The sequence below is a fragment of the Ptychodera flava genome, chromosome 8, assembly GCF_041260155.1.
Source record: "Ptychodera flava strain L36383 chromosome 8, AS_Pfla_20210202, whole genome shotgun sequence".
NCBI classification, from domain to species: domain Eukaryota; kingdom Metazoa; phylum Hemichordata; class Enteropneusta; family Ptychoderidae; genus Ptychodera; species Ptychodera flava.
Window position 1 is genome coordinate 11,664,949 of NC_091935.1, and position 24,736 is coordinate 11,689,684.

The 24,736-nt window shown below is 37.2% G+C and overlaps 2 protein-coding genes across 2 annotated transcripts in view; both read left to right on the forward strand.

Moving 5' to 3' along the window:
- Nucleotides 1-13,156: 13,156 nt before the first annotated feature.
- LOC139139522 (uncharacterized) lies at nucleotides 13,157-14,017 on the forward strand. Its single transcript, XM_070708435.1, has one exon. The coding sequence runs from the start codon at nucleotides 13,157-13,159 to the stop codon at nucleotides 14,015-14,017; it is 861 nt and encodes a 286-aa protein (XP_070564536.1).
- Nucleotides 14,018-20,106: 6,089 nt separating this feature from the next.
- LOC139138482 (epidermal growth factor receptor substrate 15-like 1) overlaps nucleotides 20,107-24,736 on the forward strand; it is a 32,568-nt gene continuing 27,938 nt past the window's right edge. The window contains exon 1 of the mRNA XM_070706874.1: nucleotides 20,107-20,164. Coding sequence (XP_070562975.1) covers nucleotides 20,132-20,164 — 33 coding nt within the window. The 5' untranslated portion in view covers nucleotides 20,107-20,131. The remainder of the gene's footprint in view (nucleotides 20,165-24,736) is intronic.

Genomic DNA, 24,736 nt, shown 5'->3' on the forward strand with positions numbered 1-24,736 from the left:
TTTCGCAATGGTTTCTTTTAATTGGTCTAAAACCGGGGTCGAATATATGCATGGTCACCCATTTATTCACTATCTTTCAACATGTCAAACAATATAGTAGTATTTTGCATCGAACAAAATTCATGAAAAATGGCCGACTTTGTCCCTTTAATGCTCCTCTATATAATTCAGCAACGTATAGCTAATTTATCAGTATTATTGTGTTCTGTGTATCAGCTTCAGTTTCGTCTTCAACTTCTCGGCAACAGCGAGATGAAATACCATGGTGTTTAGCTTTTCAATCAAGACAATATGTGTACAAGTAGCACTGTAATTGTCCAAAATTGCATTCAACAATACCTATGGTTGGGTATGCTGTTCAATTCCAGCGCTTCATCGTGATGGCACACCATAGCTACATTATAATTTTTCATTAATCTAACCTATAGATCAGTATTTTTGACCCGGGTCACATTTTACAATTTATAAATTGAGAGGGGGATCATGTTTTATAATGGATACATTGAGGGGTGAGCTTTTACATTTCTTAAATTCACCATCCTCCCCTTCACATAAGATAATGAAGGCTCCCTAAAGTACCATTACCCCTTATTGCTATCACACTCGCGTCAAATACGCTGCTTTGCAAAAAATATGTTGAATGTTGATAAGTACGCACCAAAGGTAGTATGCGCTTCGAGAGTGAAAGACTTAAACTTTCGCTCCTCAATCAATGAAACTTTCAGTCTTACTTATACCAAATCAATAATGCAAATCAGGGTTGACCGTGCAAAGTTTGGGACAAGAGAAAGAAATTACCTGACATTTACCGATAATAAAAATTCAAAATGGCCGCCATCCCTGTGTTAACTCTTGGAGAAAAATAAAATTTTCCATTTTAGAAAAACTAACAGGGTGAAGGTTTTTCTTATTCCATAGATCAGAAAAGAATTGTAAAAATTTAAGGGTCTGCATATCTGTCTCCGAGGCGCATTCTATACCTTATCACAATGTAATGCAATGTTACTATATAGGTCGCACCAGTTTATGCAAACTAAACTTCAGATGGAAACCAAATGTTCCGCAATTTTTGCTTAAGTAAACAAACACGACCCACGCATACTGCACTTTCTGACTCTCTTATATTTGCATCGTGGAAATTTCACAAATACGATATTATGTTTTTAAATTACTATTTTCTTCGCAATAAAACTTTTCACAGCTAGATAGTATCCCCATGAGTAAAAGTCGCTTCTGCTTCAGCGAAAAAAAGGAAAACAATCAGCTGTCTGTCACCAGAGGGCGTTGTCGCCTGAGCTCGGAATGCGAAGAAAAAGATTGCATTCATATGATGATCTTTGTAATTAAACAGCTAATTATTTTTTGTTTGTTTTTTGTTTCAGACTAGACGCATTGTAAATTTAATGCATTCACAGTAATGTAGATTTGTTTATTTGCGACCATGTTGAAATAAATTTATCTTTTTCAAAAAAAAGAAAAAAATTGCCTCGAAGGACAAGTAATATGCGTGGGGTTAGATACATTTCACCCGTGTTGTCGCGATGCCTATTAAGAAACGTACATATGGGGTACTTGGTCTTCCTACCAGATATAAGACAAGAAAAAATGTATGAAGAAAAAGTTATTACACAGTGAATGTTTCCAGACTTTTTGCTTATGTAGAAAATGTGAAGATTATTTGAAGGTGAACAAAGCATGGCATTGTTTTTAAAGGTTATATATGCCTACAGATATATATATATATATATATATATATATATATATATATATATATATATATATATATATATATATATATATAATATATATATATAAATAATATGTATACACACACACACACACACACACACACACACACACACACACACATATATATATATATATATATATATATATATATATATATATATATATATATATATATATATATATATTGTGTGTGTGTGTGTGTGTGTGTGCCTATTTTTAAATATAAGTTGAAATAGTAGCATTTCCCAGTCGTGGAAACCGCTCACAAAATTAGTGCTGTGCCCCTTTAATTAAGCAGCTGTTCTGTGCTAAAGTACTTCCTACTTGTTTTCTTTTTTTTTAATGAATTGGGTTTTTCTCCAAAGACATGTGAATTTTACGAGGCTTTCAGGTTAAGCTATGAATCCAAGGCAGACTTATTCCTCTCGCATACAGTTACTTTCATGTCGACTTCATTCGAATTGAAAGATTACGAAAAGAGGGGTATGCCACTGATATTGCCTCCCTTTTTCGATGCCAGGGATATGACAATACTGTTCACGTCCGTTTCCGAATTTGACAGTTATCGTTTTATTTTTACCTGGTGGTCTGCATAGAAAAGTGAACCTATGCCAATAGTTGCCCGGGTCGTGTGTGTCTAATTTCTCTGTTAAATTCTTGTAGCTGAGATGATAGTTAACTTTTCATTGTCAAATCAACCCCAGTGTCTGATATTTCCCAAATTTCTCGTGGCGGTCATTTTATCCTTTCAGTCAAAAAAGTAAATTTATACCCAACCGTAGATCGATTCCACAAGGAGTAACCTGATTTTGAGGCTTCAAATGAAGAGGAGGAGATTATACCACCGCGATATGAATAAAACTCACAAAAAGATTGTTCCTAATTAAACATTAACGCTTTTATCGGACAAATTGATATTAGAGTGATTCAATTTAATCGGAGAATCCCGACAGCTCAGCCTGCGTGAGAGGGCGTTGCCCACAAGTTAACCTACGTCATGCCTTTTGTCGAATATCTGTGTTCGTGTACGTGTATGTTTCTGTGTCTGTATACGTGAACAAAATTTTGATCCACTCAGGAACAATGTTCACAACCGAAACAGACGGTATCTGCTGCGTTCGTGGATTGATCTGGTTCTGATTCTTGGAGGCCGTAGCCAGCATAATTGAGACAAATTTACATAATTAATTATCTGGGACAACAGATCTGAAGAATTGATATACAAAAACTGATGAGACCGTGCATCATATTAGTGACTTTTTAGTCAAATTATGACTAAGCTCGTTTGCTTACTTGACGAATAATTATATTTAGTTTCTACATCAAAACTTAATGCCTGAACTCTATTTTCAACTTGTTTGTACATTTAATGAACTTCAGTAAATAGACCGCATATTACTGAAGCATAGAGTTTGATAAGATTTCTCTGGGCCATTGCTCTTTCTTAGATTTAAATAAGTAGGAAGTTTGTCGGACATAGCAACTTGAAAACTATTAACTTATTTGCATATTTAATGAATTTCAGTAATAAGACAATATATCACAAATGAGTACACTTAATTTGACTGGACTGCTAAGGTCCATTGGTCATACTTATGGTCTCTAGGCGGAGTACATTCATTATTAGCTCATTTCCATAGTTAATGAACATTTGAAAGTTGTTCGTTACCGTTGGTCAGAAAATAGCAAATCTAGGTATTTAGAAAATGTCACTTCTGTTGAAACATCAAATTCTTTCAAAGATGCTATTGCTAGCTTACCTGATGTAAATACAGCTATTTGTAAATTTACCAGTGCATTGCAGTTTGCAGGTGAAGGTATGAAAGGTTCAGATTGTAACAGAAATAGTCGTAAAATACAAGGTTGGTTTGACGATTCATGTTATTTCAAAAAAAGAGTTATGTACGATAAGTTGAAAGACTTTCGGAAAACAAGCTCATATTCTTCACTTAAAGAGTATTTGACAGCAAAGAAAGTTTTCAAAGAGACTTGTAGAGTTAAAAAAACAAACTATCAAGATGCCATTAAGGAGAAACTGTTACAAGCTTTCAAGGAGGGTGGTTCTTCAGACATATGGCAGATTTTGAAGACATGTATGAACCGTAAAAGCCATACTTCAAATGTCATCAGTTTAAATGAATGGTATGAGTACGTAGTGACACTGATGTAAGTGACCAGTCTTTTCGTGAAATTGTCGAAAATGCAATAAGTAATTTAGTTTCATCGCCTTCTCCAATCCAAGTTGATGACGGAGAACTAAATAAAAGTATTACAGAAGATGAAATACTGTTAAGTTTAAAAAGATTAAAATCTGCTAAGTCTCCAGGAGTTGACGAATCCCGGGTGAATTTTTCAAATTTTCATCCGCTGTTATTACTCCTTTCCTTTTCATTTTATTTAATAGTATCTTTGACTCAGGAGATTTTCCTGAGGACTGGGCTATAGGTGTCATTATCCCTCTTTTACAAAAAGGGAATAAAAACGTAGTTAACATTACAGAGGAATCTCACTGCAAAATGTTTTCGGAAAAATTTTACATCAATTTTAAACGAAAGATTATCTATATGGGCAGATTCCAATAACATAAGGTCTGACTGTCAGGCAGGCTTTCGTAAGAACCACAGCACAGCACTGTCGATAACATTTTTGTTCTGCATGCGATTACCCAAAAATACCTTGGTAGGCCTGGTGGAAAATTTTATTGCCTTTTTGTAGATTTTTCAAAGGCTTTTGATAGAGTGAATCATTCCTTGCTATTGTATAAATTGTCACTTCTTGGTGTATCAGGTAAAATGTTTTATATCTTACATTCTATGTATTCAAATGTCAAGTCTTGTGTTAAATCAGGGTCTTATGTATCACAATATTTTGATTGTCCTGTAGGGGTTAGGCAAGGCTGTATGCTGAGCCCAATACTTTTTACCTTTTTTATTGAGGAACTGAACGACATGCTAGTAAATTCTAGTAATTTGGGGATTCAGTTAACACAAGACATTTATAATTTATTTGCTCTGTTATTTGCTGACGATATTGCCATTTTTGCAGACGTCGACTGTGTTGTAAATCTACAAAGGTTAATTGATGTTTTAAGTCTTTTCTGTAAAAAATGGGAAATGAAAGTAAACATTGACAAGACCAAAGTTATGGTTTTGCGTAGAGGTGGCCATAGAGCACTTTCTGAAAAGTGGTTTTTGAACGGTCAAATGCTAGATGTTGTAAGTTATTATAAGTATCTGGGTTTGTTACTTTCATCTAAAAATACTTTGGGGAAAGCAGTATCGACACTTGCTGACCAAGCCAACAAAGCGTTGACTGCATTATATGCTTCTTCCAAAAAGTTGCATGGTTTTCCTTTTAAAATTCATTTTCACTTATTTTATTCAATGATTCTCCCTATTTTTAACGTATGGGTCAGAAATATGGGGGTATCAATATTATGACAAAGCTGAGAAGGTACAACGTAAATGGTGTAGGATATTTTTGGGTCTGCCTTCCAGTGCAACGAATGAAGCAGTCCTAAGAGAATGTGGTAGATTACCCATTTTTGTCAGAACTCTGCAACGCTGTGTGAAATTTTGGCTTCAGTTAACTGAACTGCCACCAACTAGGTTGCCACGCCAAGCTTACGTCATGCTTTTTAATTTAAACTCTCTTGGCAAGCAGAACTGGGCAACTTCAATAAAACATATTTGTATTCATACGGTTTTGGATACGTATTGCTAGCCCAGGAAGTGGGGAACAAGGAAAGGTTTTTGCATGAATTTTTTACTAGAGTCCAAGATGTTGCTAAGCAGCAATGGTGGGCAAATTTGAATAGAAAACAAAAAGCGTTCGTATACTTGTTTTAAGAGTGCTTTAGAACCTGGAAAATATTTGTGTATGAATTGTAATTTCAAATTCCACCAAATCTTTGCATGTTTTCGTTGTGCGTGTCTGCCATTAAACGTCGAAGAAGGTAGACGAAATGGTACTGAATGTAGTGTCAGATTTTGTAAAATTTGTCAATCAAACAAGGTTGAAGATGAATATACATTTTTTATACCACTCATGGTCATGTGACACATTGTTCTCACCGTACGTTTATTATCGCAACACCAATTGTTCTTATGCAAATAAGTAAACCATTACGGTTCATTGATATGGAAATTAGTAAACCTTACAGTTTAATGAATAGACTTCATTATCATATGAATACAGACGTAAGGTTTACTACTTTCCATATCAATGTACGCGTAAAGGTTTACTTATCTACATACAAACGAAAATCAAACATCTGGCAGATTTTACATGTGGCAACTTTTAATGAACTAGCGAAATTACATTTCAATGAAATTACATTTCAACTTATCACCGTGTTGGTTTTGAATGAAAATATGGCCTGATGAACTTGTGTACCGGGTTATTAAACGTAGTGGTATCTGACGAGCAGCACGGAGAATGCTACTCTTCAACTTTTACATCAACTTTTGTCACAGGTTGTGGGGGCTGTAAAGCATTAGACACGGTTTTCTGCTTGGAAAATGCTGATACGCAGTGTACGTTCGAAATTCTTCATCAGGGCGATGACCAGTGCATTCTTTAAATAGTTGTTCATCGAAGCCCTTATACATACAAAGAAGTTGCTGCAGCAACCTGAATTTAATGAAAATAATCAATAATTGAAAAATATTGCCGTGGAAAAGGAATGACATTTGAGTGGAAAGTAATGGAATCCAACACTTGAAACTCCGTTCAAATGACAACACTCAGCGGGCGGGATAGACCCATTGCATCGAACGTTTCAAATATTATCATGTCACAGTAAACTGGCCTTTCAGAAACACGATGGAAGAAACAATAACGATAACAGTCACGCCGGGAAAATGTAAGAAAATAATTGAAACTAACCTGCCCGAATGGCCGGTATGATATCCAGATATTCCACACATCCGCAAATGAATATTTCGCTGCTTTTAACTGGAGTTGTTTTAAGTTTCTCGCTTCGGGTACGTCCCCATGCATCCTACACTGACACGCTTGATCCGGTAGACTTGCGTGTATTTTGAAGTACGCGAGATCCTTATATTTCAGTCAATTTTGTACTGTTCACGGCAGCAGGAAATCTTTCACTTTCATGTTTGCCGTTAGGTAAAATCCTCTCTGTCATCCAGTGGTATCGCGTTATCAAACTGCGAGCAAACCGTTCCACTTCGCTTGATTACATTGTGTCGGAGATATACAAGTATAGGTCCATACTGGTGGCGTGGCCGATGCACAGTGACATGCACATGCATCATACCACGTGGCAAATTGATGTGCACCTGGATCAGTGCAGTCAGTTTGTTAGCCAATGAGAAAGCTGTATTAAACTATCTATTGTGTCAGAATTTCAATCCCTAATGACACCAGGTGTTTTAAGGCGTAATGCAAATTGATCATTCTGACAGCACCGCACAACTAGGTCATGATATTTTTCAAATTTCCTCTTTTTTCGTGGTATAAGTAGGTAATTGTACAGGTTCTCGTGTGTTTACAATTCTAAACCTCACGGCTTTAGCTGGCAAGTTGTAAACCGCACTCGGCCTTCGGCCTCGTGCGGTTTACAACATGCCAGCTAAAGCCGTGAGGTTTAGAATTGTAAACCCACTCGAACCCGTACAATTACCTATACTTATTTGAATGCCTGCTTACACAGATTTACGAATAAGATATCTTCCAAGTGACTTTATTATACATCCTAGTCTTTGTAAATTTTATCACCTATTACGTACCCCACGTACATCTGATAAAGAATTATTATGTCAATTATACACATATATTTCTAAGGCTTTTCATTTACGTAAAGAAGTGATATATTATGTAAAATCTTGTTTTGTTCCTGACATATTGGCGGGGTTTTTTTGGGTTTTTTTGGGTTGTTTTTTTCTTCCATAATTATTTGAAAATGTTCATTTGTAATTATTTCATCTGGAATGTAACTCCTTTGTATAGGGGCCGGACGCCTAGAAATACAATAAATCTATTTATCTATCTAATGAACATTTGAAAGTAGGGCATATATAAACACTGAAGGCCCTATAATTCAGAAGATTATTACACTATGAAGTTTTCACACATATCCACTTAGTCCTACTTTGATTTCTATTCTGAAATTTATCGCACGAACTGTGCGACTCTCGAATGACAGCAGTCTGCTTTACCTTAGACACTTTCTAAGCTTTAATGCTCGACTTCTATTACTTATACAACTTTCTTAACTCAGTTTCCCTTTCAAAACTTTGTATTCAAGTTGTATTGACAAAATCGCATTTTTGTCGAGTTAGAATTGCGAAAGTCGTCTGCAAACCGAAAATTACGGTACATATTTATTTAAAATACAGTATAAATAATTTTGTGACATTCTCTGCCATGCGCCCCACCGTAATACTGCACTTCAATAATAAGGACTGACTACGCATCCTGTGCGATGGAGTATTTACCTGCATCTGCATAATATTTATACTCAAAATAAACACATAAGAACTAGCGTATTTTTGAGGTAGAACTGGTTCTTTCCGCTTGAAATCCTTTGTTGCTCTTGATGGAGCGCAAATTTTCATATAAATCTCGAGTGTCTTCACCCGAGATAGTGCTCTGTTATAAAGAGTAAAACAATGCTGCCAGTGGAAAAGTTATGAATTGGAGCTTTTATAATCGATGACGTGCGTACAGATACCCGGTTTACGCAAATACAAGGTTGGTTACTTGCTAGTCACACCGCATCATGGATACGTATTATTTTATGCCGATTCCACAGGTTTTTAGGCACCGATAGTCCAAGAAATATTTTATAAATATCATATAATTATGAAATATAAATACTGTTTATGAAATTTTGGTGTTTTAGTCCTGCTCTATGGCGCGGCGCGTCCATTATATATCTGTCCAGCAAAGGTGATTTATTACATATAAGTCCCAACAATATGATGGATTCCGTCCTAAAGCAGGTACCAATACCGGTGATTCCTGTTTGTGTCACTTGGCTTGATTTCATCCTTGTTTATAATACCATAGAGAAAGATAGATAGAGTGGCAACGGGTATTGTTTAAGGCGTGAAGCGGTTACGTAACCCATCCATGTTCGCCTCGCCTCAGGTTGCTCTCGCCTCTCTTTTCCGAAGAGTGCCGACCATGAATCCTTCGGTAATTTTCGGATTTTCGCCAATTGTTAAGCGAAAGTATGTTTGGCAAAGTTTGTGTTGTTGTTGTCGTGTGGTGCTGAGAGGAATTGACGTGCTGGCGAAAACGGGAGTGTTTTGAGCTTCAGGAAAATGAGTTTTACCGTTTTAAAAATTCCTCTCATATTTTTATGAATATATAATGAGTGTATTTGAACCAAATTTGAAAGTCTTTTATCGATACTGTCTGGTTTTACTCAATGGTTTACGGTCAGTCATACCCTCTTTTACACGTGCGTCAAGGAAGGACATGTTTATGAAACTGCTGGCGTGTTATGTTTTGATTGGCGTGAAGCAGTGTTTCTGGCCTGAGAGCTCACAAAGTAACTATGGTTGCTACGCGACTGGCAGTACGATGCCATCTCGTCGTATTTTTCGCATAATCTCGTGTAATTATCAACCACAAACAAATCCTCCAAAAAGTTTAACACCTTTGAAGCTCATTTTAATATGAAAAGCCAATAGTCTACCGAGACGACCATGGAACAAAAAGGCATGCAAGTGTTGCCACTCTGTTATGTTTCTCTGTGATAATACATAGACTGAAAGATCCGTTGCATGCTCGAGGGGACCGTAGAGAGCGCCCTCAAGCGACAGATTTTTCAGTCTACCTTGTTGCATAGCCTATTTTTGTGGCATTCATTATAATAACTGTTTTCTTGAAAGTTCTCGAATCCTTGAATCATATCGGATCTCATTTCTGTACACCACGGACAAAACGAAATCACGCTATACTAAAACGTCATGCCAACGAGGGCGCTCAGCAGGTTTCAAGCGAAAGCTTGACAATCGCAATAGCGTTGATCGCGATTTCGGGTTTGTTACTAAATATAGCTGCACGCGCGTGACTTTCGGACAAATATGCTGAAATTCTGACAAATTTTGTCGTTGTATGCGCGGCTGTCGTTGCAACTTGTAGTCTCAGTCGTCAATTCATACGAATAAGTGTGACGCTAAAAGCCATTCTTATGGAAGACCGGTCACGACATGCGACATGCGAGTTTTTTTTAACTGCGACCTGGGAGTTCTTAAACTGCGACATGCGAGTTCTTAAACTGCGACATGCGAGTTGCAAAACTGATATGGCGTTTGCATACATGTCATTTCGTTCTCCTCCTAACGATGGATTATAGAGGTAGAGAAGAGCTTATGTCTGCATACTTCTACAATGGATACACCCTGGGAGAAATAGCGGCCACGTTAGGACTCCGACATGTAGGGAAGACCGGTCACGACCTGCGACATACGACCTGCGTCTTTAAACTGTGATCTGCGACCTAACCCTAACCCTAACCCCTAACGCTAACTAACCCTAAGTAATGCCGTTACAATTTTCCCTCCCTTGGCCTAATCTCCAGGGTTGAGAGCGAAGTAAGGCTTTTACCAGAGAAAACCTAACACCTCACCCTAACCCCTACCCTAACCCTAACCCTAACCGCAGATCGCAGTTTTAAAAACTCGCATGTCGCATGTCGTGACCGGTCTTCCATACATTCTAACACTCGCAGGTTTATTTTCGTCGTTTATGCGGAAAATGCGGTGAAATGTTTATTTATGCATATTAATGAGAGAGAACAGTGACGTCATTTGCGATCAGTGCTATTTCTCTAATAAAATGTGATGCCATAGGGAAAAGAAATGACGATAGGTATCACTTGCATGGTTCATATTGCGCCTTGTGAGGCTGCGTACAATACGGAATGAGAAAGTGTGATTCTTGTAGACTTCCGACGCTTAGGCCACAATTCTTAAAAGATTCCTACCGATTTGAGCACAGCCCATATTACTTATGAAAGTCCGTAAGAGACATGCTCTTTGAAACAAAAATAAGATCTCGAGATAATAAGCTTATAGTCTGTTTTCCAGTATCTGTTTTTTGTCTCAAGATTTCATTCGGCGGAATAAATCCATTTCTCTTATTTAATGTTTAAATCAAGAATAAATTCATGTTGTCATTATCAGCTAAGCACTCTCATGTAAGTCCTTAAGAGAAATTTCGGTAGAGCCCGAAATATTTAAAAGAAAAAAGAGTTATTCGATACATCTTTGAGATACATGTACTGTACCGACCATCATCATATGTCACAAAATTTTCACAGAACCATGGCTTTAGTCACTAATGAACTAATGGAGTTACTTGTGTCATACTCTGCTCATGCCGGAAATTTGATTTCGCTCTGTAAAAGTACTATAAGTTTTAACATTGTTTGTTTCTCATCTTCGCGCGTGTCACATGTTGCTTGAAAAAATGACAGCAGCGCCAGGCGAGGCAGAAAGAATATCGGACTATGTAGGATCGCACACGTACACACGTAGTTCTCTGAACAGTTTACATGTTGTTCTCACTTTGCTGTGTGTCAGAATTACAACTGCTTGAAAAATTATATTTTGTTGTTGTTTTAATGTCGGTACGTAAAACATGTGAGCTAAAAATAAAAGGAAAAAGAAAAGAAAATGAAAAATCCTCGTCCGGTTGCATCATTTTGTATGAGAGACCCCGGATGAGAAACAGACCTATAAGCTTATTCTTCAAGTTGCCATCTTGTTTACTCTTTGTGCATAATTTGTTTTTGCAGTAGATACTTCTCCACATTGCTCATACTTGTCAGTGTGGGCTTCATAATTCGCGAAAGAAACGCACGTTGTGAACACATTAACATTTCAAATTGTTCCAGATTATTTAAGAGAAATATTATATTACTCTGAAAGTTTAGTCAATAGCCTCCGAAACTACGAAGTTCTTGCACCAAATATCAATTGATGCTATCCCAGGGCACGAATTTTGACGGCTGTTTCCGTAGACCATCTTTTGATATGGCAGATTTACACTCAGAAGTTCTCAAGACATCGTCAAACCTATGCATGGAATGCGATATGAAGGATCCTGGTACACAGCCTAAAAATTGTTTCAACTTTTCCTGAATTTTACAAATAGGCTAATGGGATCCGTCTGTTCAAAACAGGAATTACTACAACAGCAGTAAATGTTCTTGCACTGAGATGCACGCCCGAAGTGTTGAGGAGGAGGGGGATGAGCGAAGTCTGGAGTAATTTTTTTTTAGATAATTTCTTATTTATTTATTTAGCCGTGTACACATGTGACATTGGCATAAAATGCAATACAAAAGAATAACAAGATGTTGAAAAACTTCGGCTTTCATCAGCTCATTAAAGAACTTGCAGTAATATGCACGAAGGAATCATCGGAACGAGACATTATGAGTTTGAAGAAGGGCATTTGTCAAAATGTTTCAGCTGAGCCTGAATATCAAAATTACAGTAAGTATAAAAACCTTGTGGAGGTGCACTTTGACAAGTCATAATATAATGAAATTTTATTTATTTATTTATTTATTTATTCGGAAAACCAACAGGAGTAAATTCCCAATTACAGGCTCCGCAAAACATAGAAATTACATAAAATTATAGACAAATATACAATTGACGCAAAAGACTTACAAAGAACATACAAATCACGAATAAAAATAATTCATTACACTTGCTTTAAAAAGACTAACTTTGTCAAATATGTCAATACTCGAGCGTAATTTTGAAATATCGTTATAAGTGCTCAAAGCACATGGCAAAAAGGATCCGGAGACGGTGTTTACGAACATTGGTTCTGCAGGTATACCCGTAGACTACGTTGAACGTTCAGTGGGATTTGAGTTAAACGAGAACAATTTACCACAGAATGAACACATTTGTACAGGAAGCTAAGATCAGAAACCTTCCTACGATTGTGTAAAGGAGACAAATTGAAAAATTTGCATAATTCTGTATATCCTGATGAACAATAGCGCATATTCAGTTTAAACGAGTTATTTAACGACAGACAGCAGATTCGACTACGCTACGGTTCAAGTTCATGTGTAAAATCATCCCAAACTATGGGTATCTCATTGCAAATGTGGCGGAGTCGTATTGGTGTGTTTTTTCACCCTTCATCTTGGCGGTGTGTTGAGTCGTTCAACAATGCGACTACTAAGCATGCCAAATGGCCACCTGTTCTGGAGCTGCTGTTCAGGACTGCGGCGACATCGTTCATCGTTGGTCTGGCATTATCAGTGAGTTACCTGTTTCTGAAACTTGATTTACCGAACACACTGACACTATCTACCTACATGGATGTTGATATTAATCGTTTAAGGGTGAATTTACCAAACCTCGACCAACGTTTCGTTACAAGCGACACGATATCCAGTGTCACGATGCCAGAAACTTCTCGGTCCCAGGTGTTCGTGCCGTTTCTACTGACCATTTGCGGAGATGTGGAACTCAACCCCGGTCCAAGATCCTCTAGGCAAACCAAAATTACTAATTCTATCAGCCAAAGTGACCCTAGAACGCCCACTTCAAGTGCAACGGTGAATCCCGATGAGACATTTGATACAGCCGACGTAATTCGTGAAATCAGAGAACTTAAAATTGATCTCAGTGGGCAAATTGATGTGGCCATTAAAGATGTGCACGGAAGAGTGGATGAATTGAAAGAAGAAGTCTCCAGTTTACGAAAGGAACTTGAACGAAGTTATCGAAATTGTGAGAAGTTGGCTGAAGAGAATATGAATTTAAAGGATAGTGTAAGTTTCCTGACACGAGAACTGGACGACATGAAAGGGAGAATGAAGCGTGATAATTTATTGATCTACGGCATTGAGCAGTCACCCAACGAAACCTGGGAAGAATCAGAAAGTAAGGTAAAGTCATTTATTTCCGAGACATTGGATCTGGATGGGAGTAATTTCGATTTTGAGAGGGTTCACAGACTGACCAATGCTAAGTCCCGTCCTCAGCCAATTATTGCAAAGTTTTCGCGGTTCAAACAAAGAGAGCAAGTTTTACAAACTTCAAGGAGGCGGTTGAAGAATACCCCGTTCGGTGTTTCCGAGGACTTTTCACCAATGACACGTGAGGCTAGAAGAAAGTTGGCTCCGTTTTTAAAGAAAGCCAGAGATGAAGGGAAACGTGCCTTCCTCAATTACGACAAGTTGAAGATCGACGGATCACTGTATGTTTATGACGAAGCCTCTAAAGACATTTGTGCCGTGATGGCTAATAATCATAGATAGGGGTTAGGCCAAAGCCGTAATAATAGCAACGGGACTAACACTAACAGCCCATCTAAAAGTAGTAATGGAACTGCAGGTCAATTTATTGATGTTGGTATTTCATTTATTTGTTGGAATATTAATGGTTTAAGCAGTAAGTTTTTGGACCAGGAATTTATTTCTTATTTAACCAATTTTCATGTAATTTGTTTGACAGAAACATGGGCCCGTAATTCTACCCAGTTTAATTTGGCCGACTATGTATCTGTAAACGTGGCTAGACAAAAACGCACCCAACTTGGAAGGTATTCAGGTGGAGTGTCATGCTTTGTGAAGAAATCGATATGTAAAGATGTTGAACAGCTGCCCAGTGCAGCTGAAGATTTTCTTTGGGTGAAAATTTCTCTGAAAGAAGATTACATAATCAATTCCCTTCTAGTTTGTGTTACTTATTTCTCACCAGAAAGGTCATCCCAATATGCCAACGATGAAATGTTCAAGGTACTTGAAAACGAATTGGCCAACTACACAGCTATGAATGATGAAGGCCTGGTTGTTATATGCGGTGATTTAATGCCCGTACTGGTAATCTCACCGATACAATTGAGAGTAATAACAGATTTTTACCGATTGATGACAGTTACGTCAATCCTGTTTTACCACCACGTGAGTCACATGACACAGTTGTTAACGATTATGGTAGACATTTACTCGACTTGTGTAAAAGTACAGAGTTAATAATTGTTAATGGTAGATATTTTAAAAACAAAGGCAGTGGTGATTACACTTATGTAACAGAAAATGGTGGCAGTGTTGTGGATTATCTGTTATTGCCCTACAGTTTTTTGCAATTACTATCAGATATGTATATTGATACTAGACCAGAGTCAGATCATCAGCCTCTGCTTTTTAAGTTACAATTACTTGCATGTAATGTTAGTGCACAATACCAAGCTAATGTTACCAATACTGGTAATAACAATGTGTTTAGCTGTAAATGGAAGGGAAACCTCACCGAAAATGTGAGAAGCTTTTGGAGAAATGAACTTACGAACTTTGGTTTGTCTGAATTGTGTGAATTAATAGATGGCGGGCATATAAATGATGCCATTGATTGCTTAAATAATTTGATTTATAAGTCACTTGAATGTATGGTTAAAGGTCAAGTAAAAAATCGCTTTGTCAAAGTAAATGAATGGTGGGATGAGGAATGTAGTAGATTGAAGTCTGATGTTAAAAAGGCACTTAAACTTCATAAAAGTATGCCTCATGCTTCTTCTTTTGGTGATTTTAAATCTCTTCAACGTAAATATCGCAACCTTCTGAAGGATAAGAAGAAAATGTGGGATATGTCTAAACAGAGGGATTTTGTTGAAGCAGCTCAGGATGTCAATTCAAAACGTTTTGGTCTATGTTGAGGCCTTTCACTCCTGGAGCCTCAGATACAATATCTCCTAAAGAGTGGGTCGACTACTTCTCTACTTTGTTCAATACCCCAGGTAATTCAGATGATGAGTTTCGGGATTTTTACCAGGAAGTTGAAGATTGTGTAAATGATTCTTTTTCTTTCCATGAGTCTGTAAGTAGTGGATTAGAAAGTATTGATGTAGATAGTAATATTCTTGACAGTGAAATTACTCTTGAGGAAATTGACTCGTCAATCAAGAAGTTAAAAACCGGTAAAGCTGCAGGTGTCGATGGTATACCTGTGGATTTTTTAAAGTGTTCTGGCCAAGAATTTAGTTTCATACTACTGACACTGTGTAATAAAATTTTCAACTCAGGTAACATTTCAATCGAATGGGCGAAAGGCATGATTGTTTGTTTTTCCAAAACGGGTCTCGTGACTCTGCGAACAATTATAGAGGTATCACGCTTCTACCCATTATTACTAAGATCTTCTGCAATATTATGTATATGCGTATCTTAAAATTTGTTGACAATAATTGCCCTCTTTCAGAAGTACAAGCCGGTTTTCGAAAGAATCATAGTACTAATGATAACATTTTATACTTGACACCACGGTCTGGAAGTACCTTTCAAAACACAAACTAGGTTATACTGTGCATTTATAGATAGCTTTTGACAGAATTGATAGCAGCACAATGTTCTATAAACTTTTGAAGCTAGGTATGAAAGGCAAAATGTTGAAACTATTAAAATCTATGATAATGAAAAATCTTGTGACAGAACACCTCAAGGAATAAGTGAATTTTTAACTGTACATTTGGAGTCCAGCAAGGATCTGTACTTCCTCCTCTTCTGTTTACTCTTTTTTGATGACATTGGAGAAACCCTGAATAGTGGTCTATATAATGGAGTGTATGTTGGAATGTTAAAGCTATTGTATTTATTATTTGCTGACGATTTAATTATTTTTTCCAGTAATGTAATTGGTTTGCAACGACAACTAGATAAACTTAGCAATTACTGTAAGAAATGGAAGTTAAAAATTAATGCAAGCAAGACAAAAATTATGGTTTTTAGAAATGGAGGGAGGTTGAAAAATTATGAAAAATGGTATTTGGAAGGAATTCAGGTGGAAGTAGTTTCTTATTTTAACTACCTTGGTTTAATGATTTCCTGCTCAGGTATATGGACAAGTGCCCAAGAAAACTTGGCCATACAGGGTAAAAAAGCAGTGTATAATATTAAAAAAAGTTGCATAAATTTAAGGATCTGGATATTAAGATAGCTTTAAGAATATTTGACTGTAAAGTATTACCAATTCTCATGTATGGATGTGAAGTGTGGGGATTTCATAAAGGTTTTGCTATTGAAAAAGTTCATAATTTATTCTGTAAGTATGTCCTTAAGGTTAGTACAAGAACATGTAACTCTGCTGTTTTGGGAGAACTTGGTCGATTGCCATTACAATCAGTGAGATTGCCTCGTATTATTAAATACTGGCTGAAATTGTTACGTAGTGACAATGATACATATCTTAAACAATGTTATAATTATCAATTTGATATGGCAGAAAAGGGGTACTGTTGCTGGGCTAAAAATGTTAAAGACCTTTTATTCAGCTTTGGTTTTGGTATTGTTTGGGTAATGCAAACCGTAGGCAATGAGGTTACTTTTCTTTCTGAGTTCAAACAAAGAAACTCTGATATTGGTTCCCAGCAATGGAAAATAAATCTTGATACTGTCTCAAAGTTGGATACTTATCGATTGTATAAAAATAACCTTGTTTTCGAGAAATATTTAAGTGTTGTGAATATTGATAGATTTAGAAGAGCACTTTGTAAACTTAGAGTTTCAAACCATAATCTTTGCATTGAAAGTGGTCGATTTGAGAATATGCCAAGGGAAGACAGGCTATGCCAATTATGTGATATGCATCAGATTGAAAATGAGTTTCACTTCTGTTTGGTGTGTCCTGTGTACACTGATTTGAGAAAACGTTTTCTTTCACCATATTATTATGAAATACCATCTCTTAGGAAATTTATAAATCTGATGAATTCTCCGTGTCATCGTACAATTTTGAAACTATCAAAGTATATTTTTTACAGTTTCAGACGAAGAGAGAATTTACTGTAAATATACTTTTCAAGAAATATGTTGTTTTGTTGTCAAACAAGTCTTTGTGTAAGCCCCTAGTTTGTCTGTGTTTATTTTTCCTGTATTGTAAAAAAGGCCGGTGGCCTATATTACCGAATAAACTAATATAATATATATATATATTATATTATAGCTATTCAGTTTAAAACACAAGTACTTAATGAATTTCTTTTGAACCACGTTCAACCTTATCAACAAGATGATTCTGCTGCCACGGATTCCAGATAACAGAACAGTATTCGAGACTGCTGCGTACCAGGGCGATATAGTGTCTTTAAAAATTTAATATCACTGAAATCATTACACTACCGCTTTAAAAAGCCAAGGTTACGCATTGCTTTCTTAACTGCATTATCGATATGCTCAGAGAAGTCCATGGGGCTACTAAGGATGACACCAAGTCGTTTACAGATGTACATCGTGGGATCGGTACTGTATCAATAGCATAGCATAATTTAAAACTTCTTGGTTGATTCGAAAAAGTAATGCAACAACATTTCTCAACATTTAGTTTGAGCTTCCATGTTGAGCACCAACAAACAACCATCCAACATCACTTTTGCATAAAGTACAAAGTCTAAGGTGTCTAAAGATATTCTTGTAGAGACCGACTTCAACTGGTAAACTATGATTTGAAATTATAAGCTTATAAGCCTATAGGCCTACCCAGGCTGAAGAAACTGACCAGTCCCCAGCGAATGGAGGATAGGTTGGTTGAGTCAGTCAGTCAACGATTAATTAAGCACGCAAGCAAGCTTACATACGACCCCGGGATACGACCGAGTATATAGGCATAATATTGTGTGCACGGTATGTCAGGTAGGCCTGGGCACCTACAGAAAAGAAGAGAATTGTGGATTAAGTGCACCTGCATCTTGGTATGAGGTTGGCCGTTTGCTGCAGATATCAATGTTCAAAGTGAACAAGAAATCATCAAATATATTTCTAATAAATTAACTAACTGTACAGAACTTTCAAAGGAAAACAAAAGACTAAAATCACAAAAACAGTCAATATCATCAACCACTAATTTGAGAACCAGGGATTGAGGACTGGGCCGATTTTAATAAGAAGCTTGGGCTTATGATGAACAACGAAATAGATACATAACGAAATCGCGAAATCACGAAATGACATTATTTCCACAACCCCCAAAATTTTTTCCAATAAAATCTAATATTTATATAATGTCCGTGACCACAGCAGTTGGTTTACTGGGTTTAATGAACGGATTAGGTACGTAACGGAATATTTTGAAGTGACTTCAATCACGGTCGAACTACAAAGTGATACATGGCGAAATCATGGGCCGCCATGAAAATATCAGTGTGAACACGTACTCCCACAGTCACTACAGTACCTGTTTAGTCAGGGGAGGCTGTGAACTTCACAAATCTCTCTCGAAATAAAGCCATAACATTTTGGAATTGAGGTTTTTAATCTTCAAACACCTGCACAAATCCAACGAGGTAAAATACAAATAGTAATTCGGCCATAGCTGTGATATCGAAGCGGCACTTGTGGCGCTGCAGCGTGTGTGCTGCGAAAACAATGGCCGAATTCACAGGCGCTGGACCTTAGCTGGGTAGTCTGCTAAGTAGATCGATTTTCGGATCGATCTATTGATCCCGTAGTCGATATGCCCGCGACTGAGGTTGCAGTGGCGGGCATATCGACTACGGGATCGATACATCGATCCGAAAATCGATCTACTTAGCAGACTACCCAGCTAAGGAGCGCCTGTGGCCGAATTAGCTGTGATATCGCAGCGGCACTTTATCGAACGCGCTCGGGTCATTGGGGTCATCGCCGGTGAACCCAATGACCCGAGCGCGTTCGATACGAGCCACAAGTGCCGCTTCGATATCACAGCTATGGCCGAATTACTATTTGTATTTTACCTCGTTGGATTTGTGCAGGTGTTTGAAGATTAAAAACCTCAATTCCAAAATGTTATGGCTTTATTTCGAGAGAGATTTGTGAAGTTCACAGCCTCCCCTGACTAAACAGGTACTGTAGTGACTGTGGGAGTACGTGTTCACACTGATATTTTCATGGCGGCCCATGATTTCGCCATGTATCACTTTGTAGTTCGACCGTGATTGAAGTCACTTCAAAATATTCCGTTACGTACCTAATCCGTTCATTAAACCCAGTAAACCAACTGCTGTGGTCACGGACATTATATAAATATTAGATTTTATTGGGAAAAATTTTGGGGGTTGTGGAAATAATGTCATTTCGTGATTTCGCGATTTCGTTATGTATCTATTTCGTTGTTCATCATAAGCCGATTACTGAATCATACTGATTAGGCCTAGGGCCTACAGTTGACTAGCAGGAACCATCTCCAAAGGATTTTATACTCGTGCGACGCGTACAGAATCTATATTTACTCTATAATGATATTTATGTAATTCAATTGTTTTGTAAGGATATCTTTGTAATTTGATCCCAAACCACAATGCAGTATTAGACGGTTCCGCGGTTTTCGCATTGACCGACGACGTCTCCCTTATGCTCCATCCGGTTACAGTGCATCGTGGGAATAAATACAATTAGGCCAAGATGGCGGCGCTGGCAGCGACCCCGATCTCTTTGGTAAGTAGAGACATAAACTGATGTACTTCGGTTTCTTGAAAGATCTTTGGTCGTATGATGATAAATTTAACTCTCAACAAGGGAGAATATTTTCTTGATAACACGACAAGTACGGTAGGGCCATGGATCTGTTCGCTTTAAGGGGGATGGTACGAAAACATCTATTACAGCCTGCAGACAGGGCGCATGTGGAGCCTTATTCAGACAGTTATTCGTGGACCGAGGGCCCCGTGAATTGAGCTCGGCAATTACTCGTAAACCTGCAACGGTCGAGATGTATATGCTTTCGCTGATATATCTGGTAGTCCTAATTACATGTAGTTTAAAGAGATAATTTCCAGCTTACTCGAATTGAAAGCGCTCTTGCGCAAAAAACACTAGTGTACCGATCCGTGTCTCGTTCAGTCCCAGCTACCCGTAAGAACCGGGGCGTTGTTCATCGCAAGACAAGATATCATACGTTGAAAACCTATCTTGTAAAACGTAATTTTCGGTGAAATTATTTACATTCATGGATACATAAAGAACCCTGCCGAGAGCCATTGTGAGTTTATCAACAAAATCAACACTGACGTCCGGATTATGATGTCATATGATTGGCATTGAAACCTTGTCCCTGTTCATATACCGTATTATGTAATTAACTGTATAGTCGTGCTCCTTCGAAAAATATTGACTATCTTGTAATACCATCATCCAGCGGGCCAATTACATCCAAGGAAGTGACTTTAAACTTTCCTGTAGAATATTGTAAATCGCACGTTGTAATTTTCAGTGTACCCGGTACATATAGTTTCCACTACTCACAAAAATAAACATATCGTCATACAGTGTTTACTTAGAGCCTCACCTTTGAATAGCAAGCGTTAGAGTAGGTGTGAAGCTCAGCGATACAGTTCATACTACAAGTATGCCTCAGGATTTTCACATGAAAGATGTGTTTGACATGTAGCTACAGCTATATGGAATTTCCTATGTGGGAGTGTTAACAATTTGCATAACAATAGATGATCAAATATGTCATGTTTTGATCCTTGAGCTTGGACCTGATCATTGCTTTGGTGTTTCAACTCTTAGGGGGTATTAAAATGCATTTGAGTCTTGAGTCTATGAGTATTCTGTAATGACGCTCAACAACAATTGACAGGCTTCTACATAATTTAATTTTTTGTAATTTTTGTTTGCAGTCACCTTTTCAACATTTTGTTTAGTTGCCTTTAGTATTCAACCTGCTGTCACATGAGCCTTTTTGTATGTAGACTGCAAAGTTTTGGGTTAGTGCTTGAGGTAAACTTTTTCAAACAGTGGATATTGGCACTGCAGGCAGAGTAGGTCAACTTTCGGAATTAAGTTGTTTCAATTTTTGATTACTGGGATACAAATTATGTCATCTTTATCATTTATGGCTAGTTTGCCTTATTTTTTTATTATTTTTTTTAAAGGGAGTAAGTGAGCTAGTTTCATGAACTTTGAGATAAAAAATAGTTTGTGTCGTTTGACTTCTTGAAACATGCTGATATACTGGTCAACTGTGCACAACCTCAACTCTGCTTGCAGCCAGACATGACATTAAGTGCTAGTGAAACATTTATAGTCTGTACCAAAAAATCAAGTTCACCATGCATGGCTGAACATACACCGTTGCATAAAGTTTGGACCTCATGCAAGCTTTGGAAATTTTGGAAACATTGTATAGATAAGGATAGCAGCCTTCCCTTACATTGTGGCAGTGTTTATGTATGTCACAGGAAAGTAAGTTTGAATAGAAAAAATAATTTTGTCTGTAGGTCACAAATGAAAACATCTGTTTACATTCAGCAAAAGGGTAATTTTTAACATGTTTGCAGTAATATACCATTGTCATTTTGTACACTGAATGACTTTATGCAAGTATTCTAGGTTTTCTTGATATCACAAAAAAGTCTAAAAAGAGCAATTTGTCCCTTTCAGTGTCCTAACATATAAAGGTTTGTTCCCTGCAGCTTTGATAAACAACAACGAAAGACACTTGATCTGCTGCATTCACAGACAATCATAACAGGTGGTGTATTAGAAAATATACTGATAACACATTGGTTGGGAGAATATCAATATTTCTGTGCAGGCAAGCTAATCAAAGTTTAGGAGTCTGTAAGTCATTGTACAAGAATTGCCTCTGGCATATGAGAGCAATCGCATGCAGAGATAGCAAAAACAGTAGTTTCTAGCCATTTTTCCAGGTTCCCATCCCTAGCGACAACACTACTATTGTCCATGGTGACAATATAATGGCAGAGTTCAAGGTGAAGACCGAAGTTGTTGCCATTGATTTCTTATCATTGTGGATGCTTTGTAGGTCAACTCTGTCAATAGCTTGTTTGCAAAAGGTTGTTGGGACTCCAGTGGTACTGGTGACATGATTTTCCTTAATTTATTGAACTAACTGATTTGGTCAGAACTTACAAAAGGTTTATCATGTCACTTTACCACTTCAGCACAAGTTTTCTTGTGGTTCTATTTATGTAAGCACTACATTAACCCTTTGAGCACTGCAATTTTTCCCACCAAAATTATAGTGTGCAACATTTTACCAATTTTGTGAATTTTTGTGTAATTTTTTGACATTTTTGGACCAAATGAACATCACATTTTATTGGCTTCAGATTTTTATCAAAATTTTAGCAAAAATTAGAAAAAAATTGATGTTGTATATTTTGATATAGGCAACAAAAATGACTTTTGCGCTCAAAGGGTTAGAGCTCCAATAGCTGCGAATGTGTAATAAACCGATCTCAAAATATCCTCAGTTTTCCAAGAGTTTTCTTTGAATTAGACACATTAAAGACTTAAGTGGTGTATAACACTGTCATAAGTGTCGAAAGTGGCATGTAAATTCAAACATTTTACCATCATTTTAGATTTCCCACCACTTTCAAAAAACAATCATGTTACGGAGAAAATAATGATATACAACAACATACTGTCGGCCATCGTGTGAGTGCATTCAACTAAATGTCATCATGCTTGTTTCTTGGATGATCACAGTGTGTATATGCATGAAATACTGCATTTATGTACTTTTCTTTGGGGCGCCATTTTACGGGTGTTAAAATATGTAGTCGTGGTCCAAATCAGGCAGCAGTGATATGTCTATACATATCCTTCAGTCAGCACATGTACACGAACCGACGATGGTTTGAAAATAAAATCATGAAAAAAATTCATATAATTCACAGCTATCGGGGCTTTAATACACAGTTCCTTGCTCGTCCTTCCTTAACTCTTTCACCACTGTGGATTGGCCCAAATGCCTTGTTTATCAATGGTGATTGTGAACCTGTTGAAAAAAAAATGGGGGGGGGGGGGGGGGGGAAGGGGGGGGGGAGATAGGTTTAGGTGGTATTTGGATGGCAGGTCAAGCATATTTACCTAACCTTCAAATAATGTGTCTCAACTTGAATACTGAAGTACTATAGTAAAGTACACATGGGTAAATGTCATAAAATATCCCATAAAATGATTCATGTTTACATGAACGCATACCAATTTATAAATAACTGCTCCATATTTGTATTGATAAGAATGTTCGAAGTTACAGTAGGTCAGCCATGATAGTCGTTTTAATTTGATGGTTTCTTCAATAATGGGACAAAATTGTTTTTCTTTTGTAAACTCAGGATCTTCTTACCACTTTATCGAGTAGGTGGTACAGCCTTTTTTTTTTGCATCGGCTGAAACTCTATCCTGTATCTTCTAAAAATATCCATGAATGTGATTTGATATTGTGCAGTCAAGTCACTGATCTTTTCAAATCAAATCAATGGAAATGGTGGGTTCTGTTTTCTTTTGGGTCAACTATTTGGAGCAGTGGTTATGCTTTTAATTTTTCTGTGTCAGCGATGCTACTGTGTGCGGGAGAGGATTTCAATATTGCCCCTGAAGGTCACATCATAAAAAGAAGACACTGTTTTTTTACTGTGGTGAAGGGATGGCTTCAGTAACCATAATCCTTTCACTCCCATGTCCCGCTATCGTAGTCTTAACACCCCGCTATCGTAGTCTTAACACAGCACCTCAGAGGACAACAGGGTGTGCTAAAGCCAATATTTTGCGGAAAAAGGGGTCAATAATGTGTTTTTCATAGGATTTTTTTATTATATATACGTACATACAGCCCCATTGTTATTGTACCCGCAGAATCATATGAGAAATCTTTGATTCTTCAATTTCCTTTTTATGATTGACAATATCAATCAAATATTTGATTTTCATCGATGAGAATTTGCTGACCCATCTATAAAAATCAGGCTAAGGTGTCTAGGCAGATGTAATCTGCCGATCAAGGAGGGACAGACTCTTTTCATCCATATAAAGGCAAGATATCATGTTTGTGGACACAGTGATACAACAGAAGATTTTTAGGATTAACAAGCTATACAGCAAAAGCTAACAAAAACCATATCAGGTCTCTGAAGGTAATACCTTATGCCCAACGATTAATTACATGTAACACATTTCTGGAGCAGCTGTGACAGATGTGGGAAGGGAAATATTACCACCGTGAGATTAAAAAATTGTGCGTAGGGAAAATTT

Coding starts and splice junctions, on each gene's coding strand:
- LOC139139522 (XM_070708435.1), top strand. CDS start 13,157: ATGCCAGAAACTTCTCGGTCCCAGGTGTTCGTGCCGTTTCTACTGACC.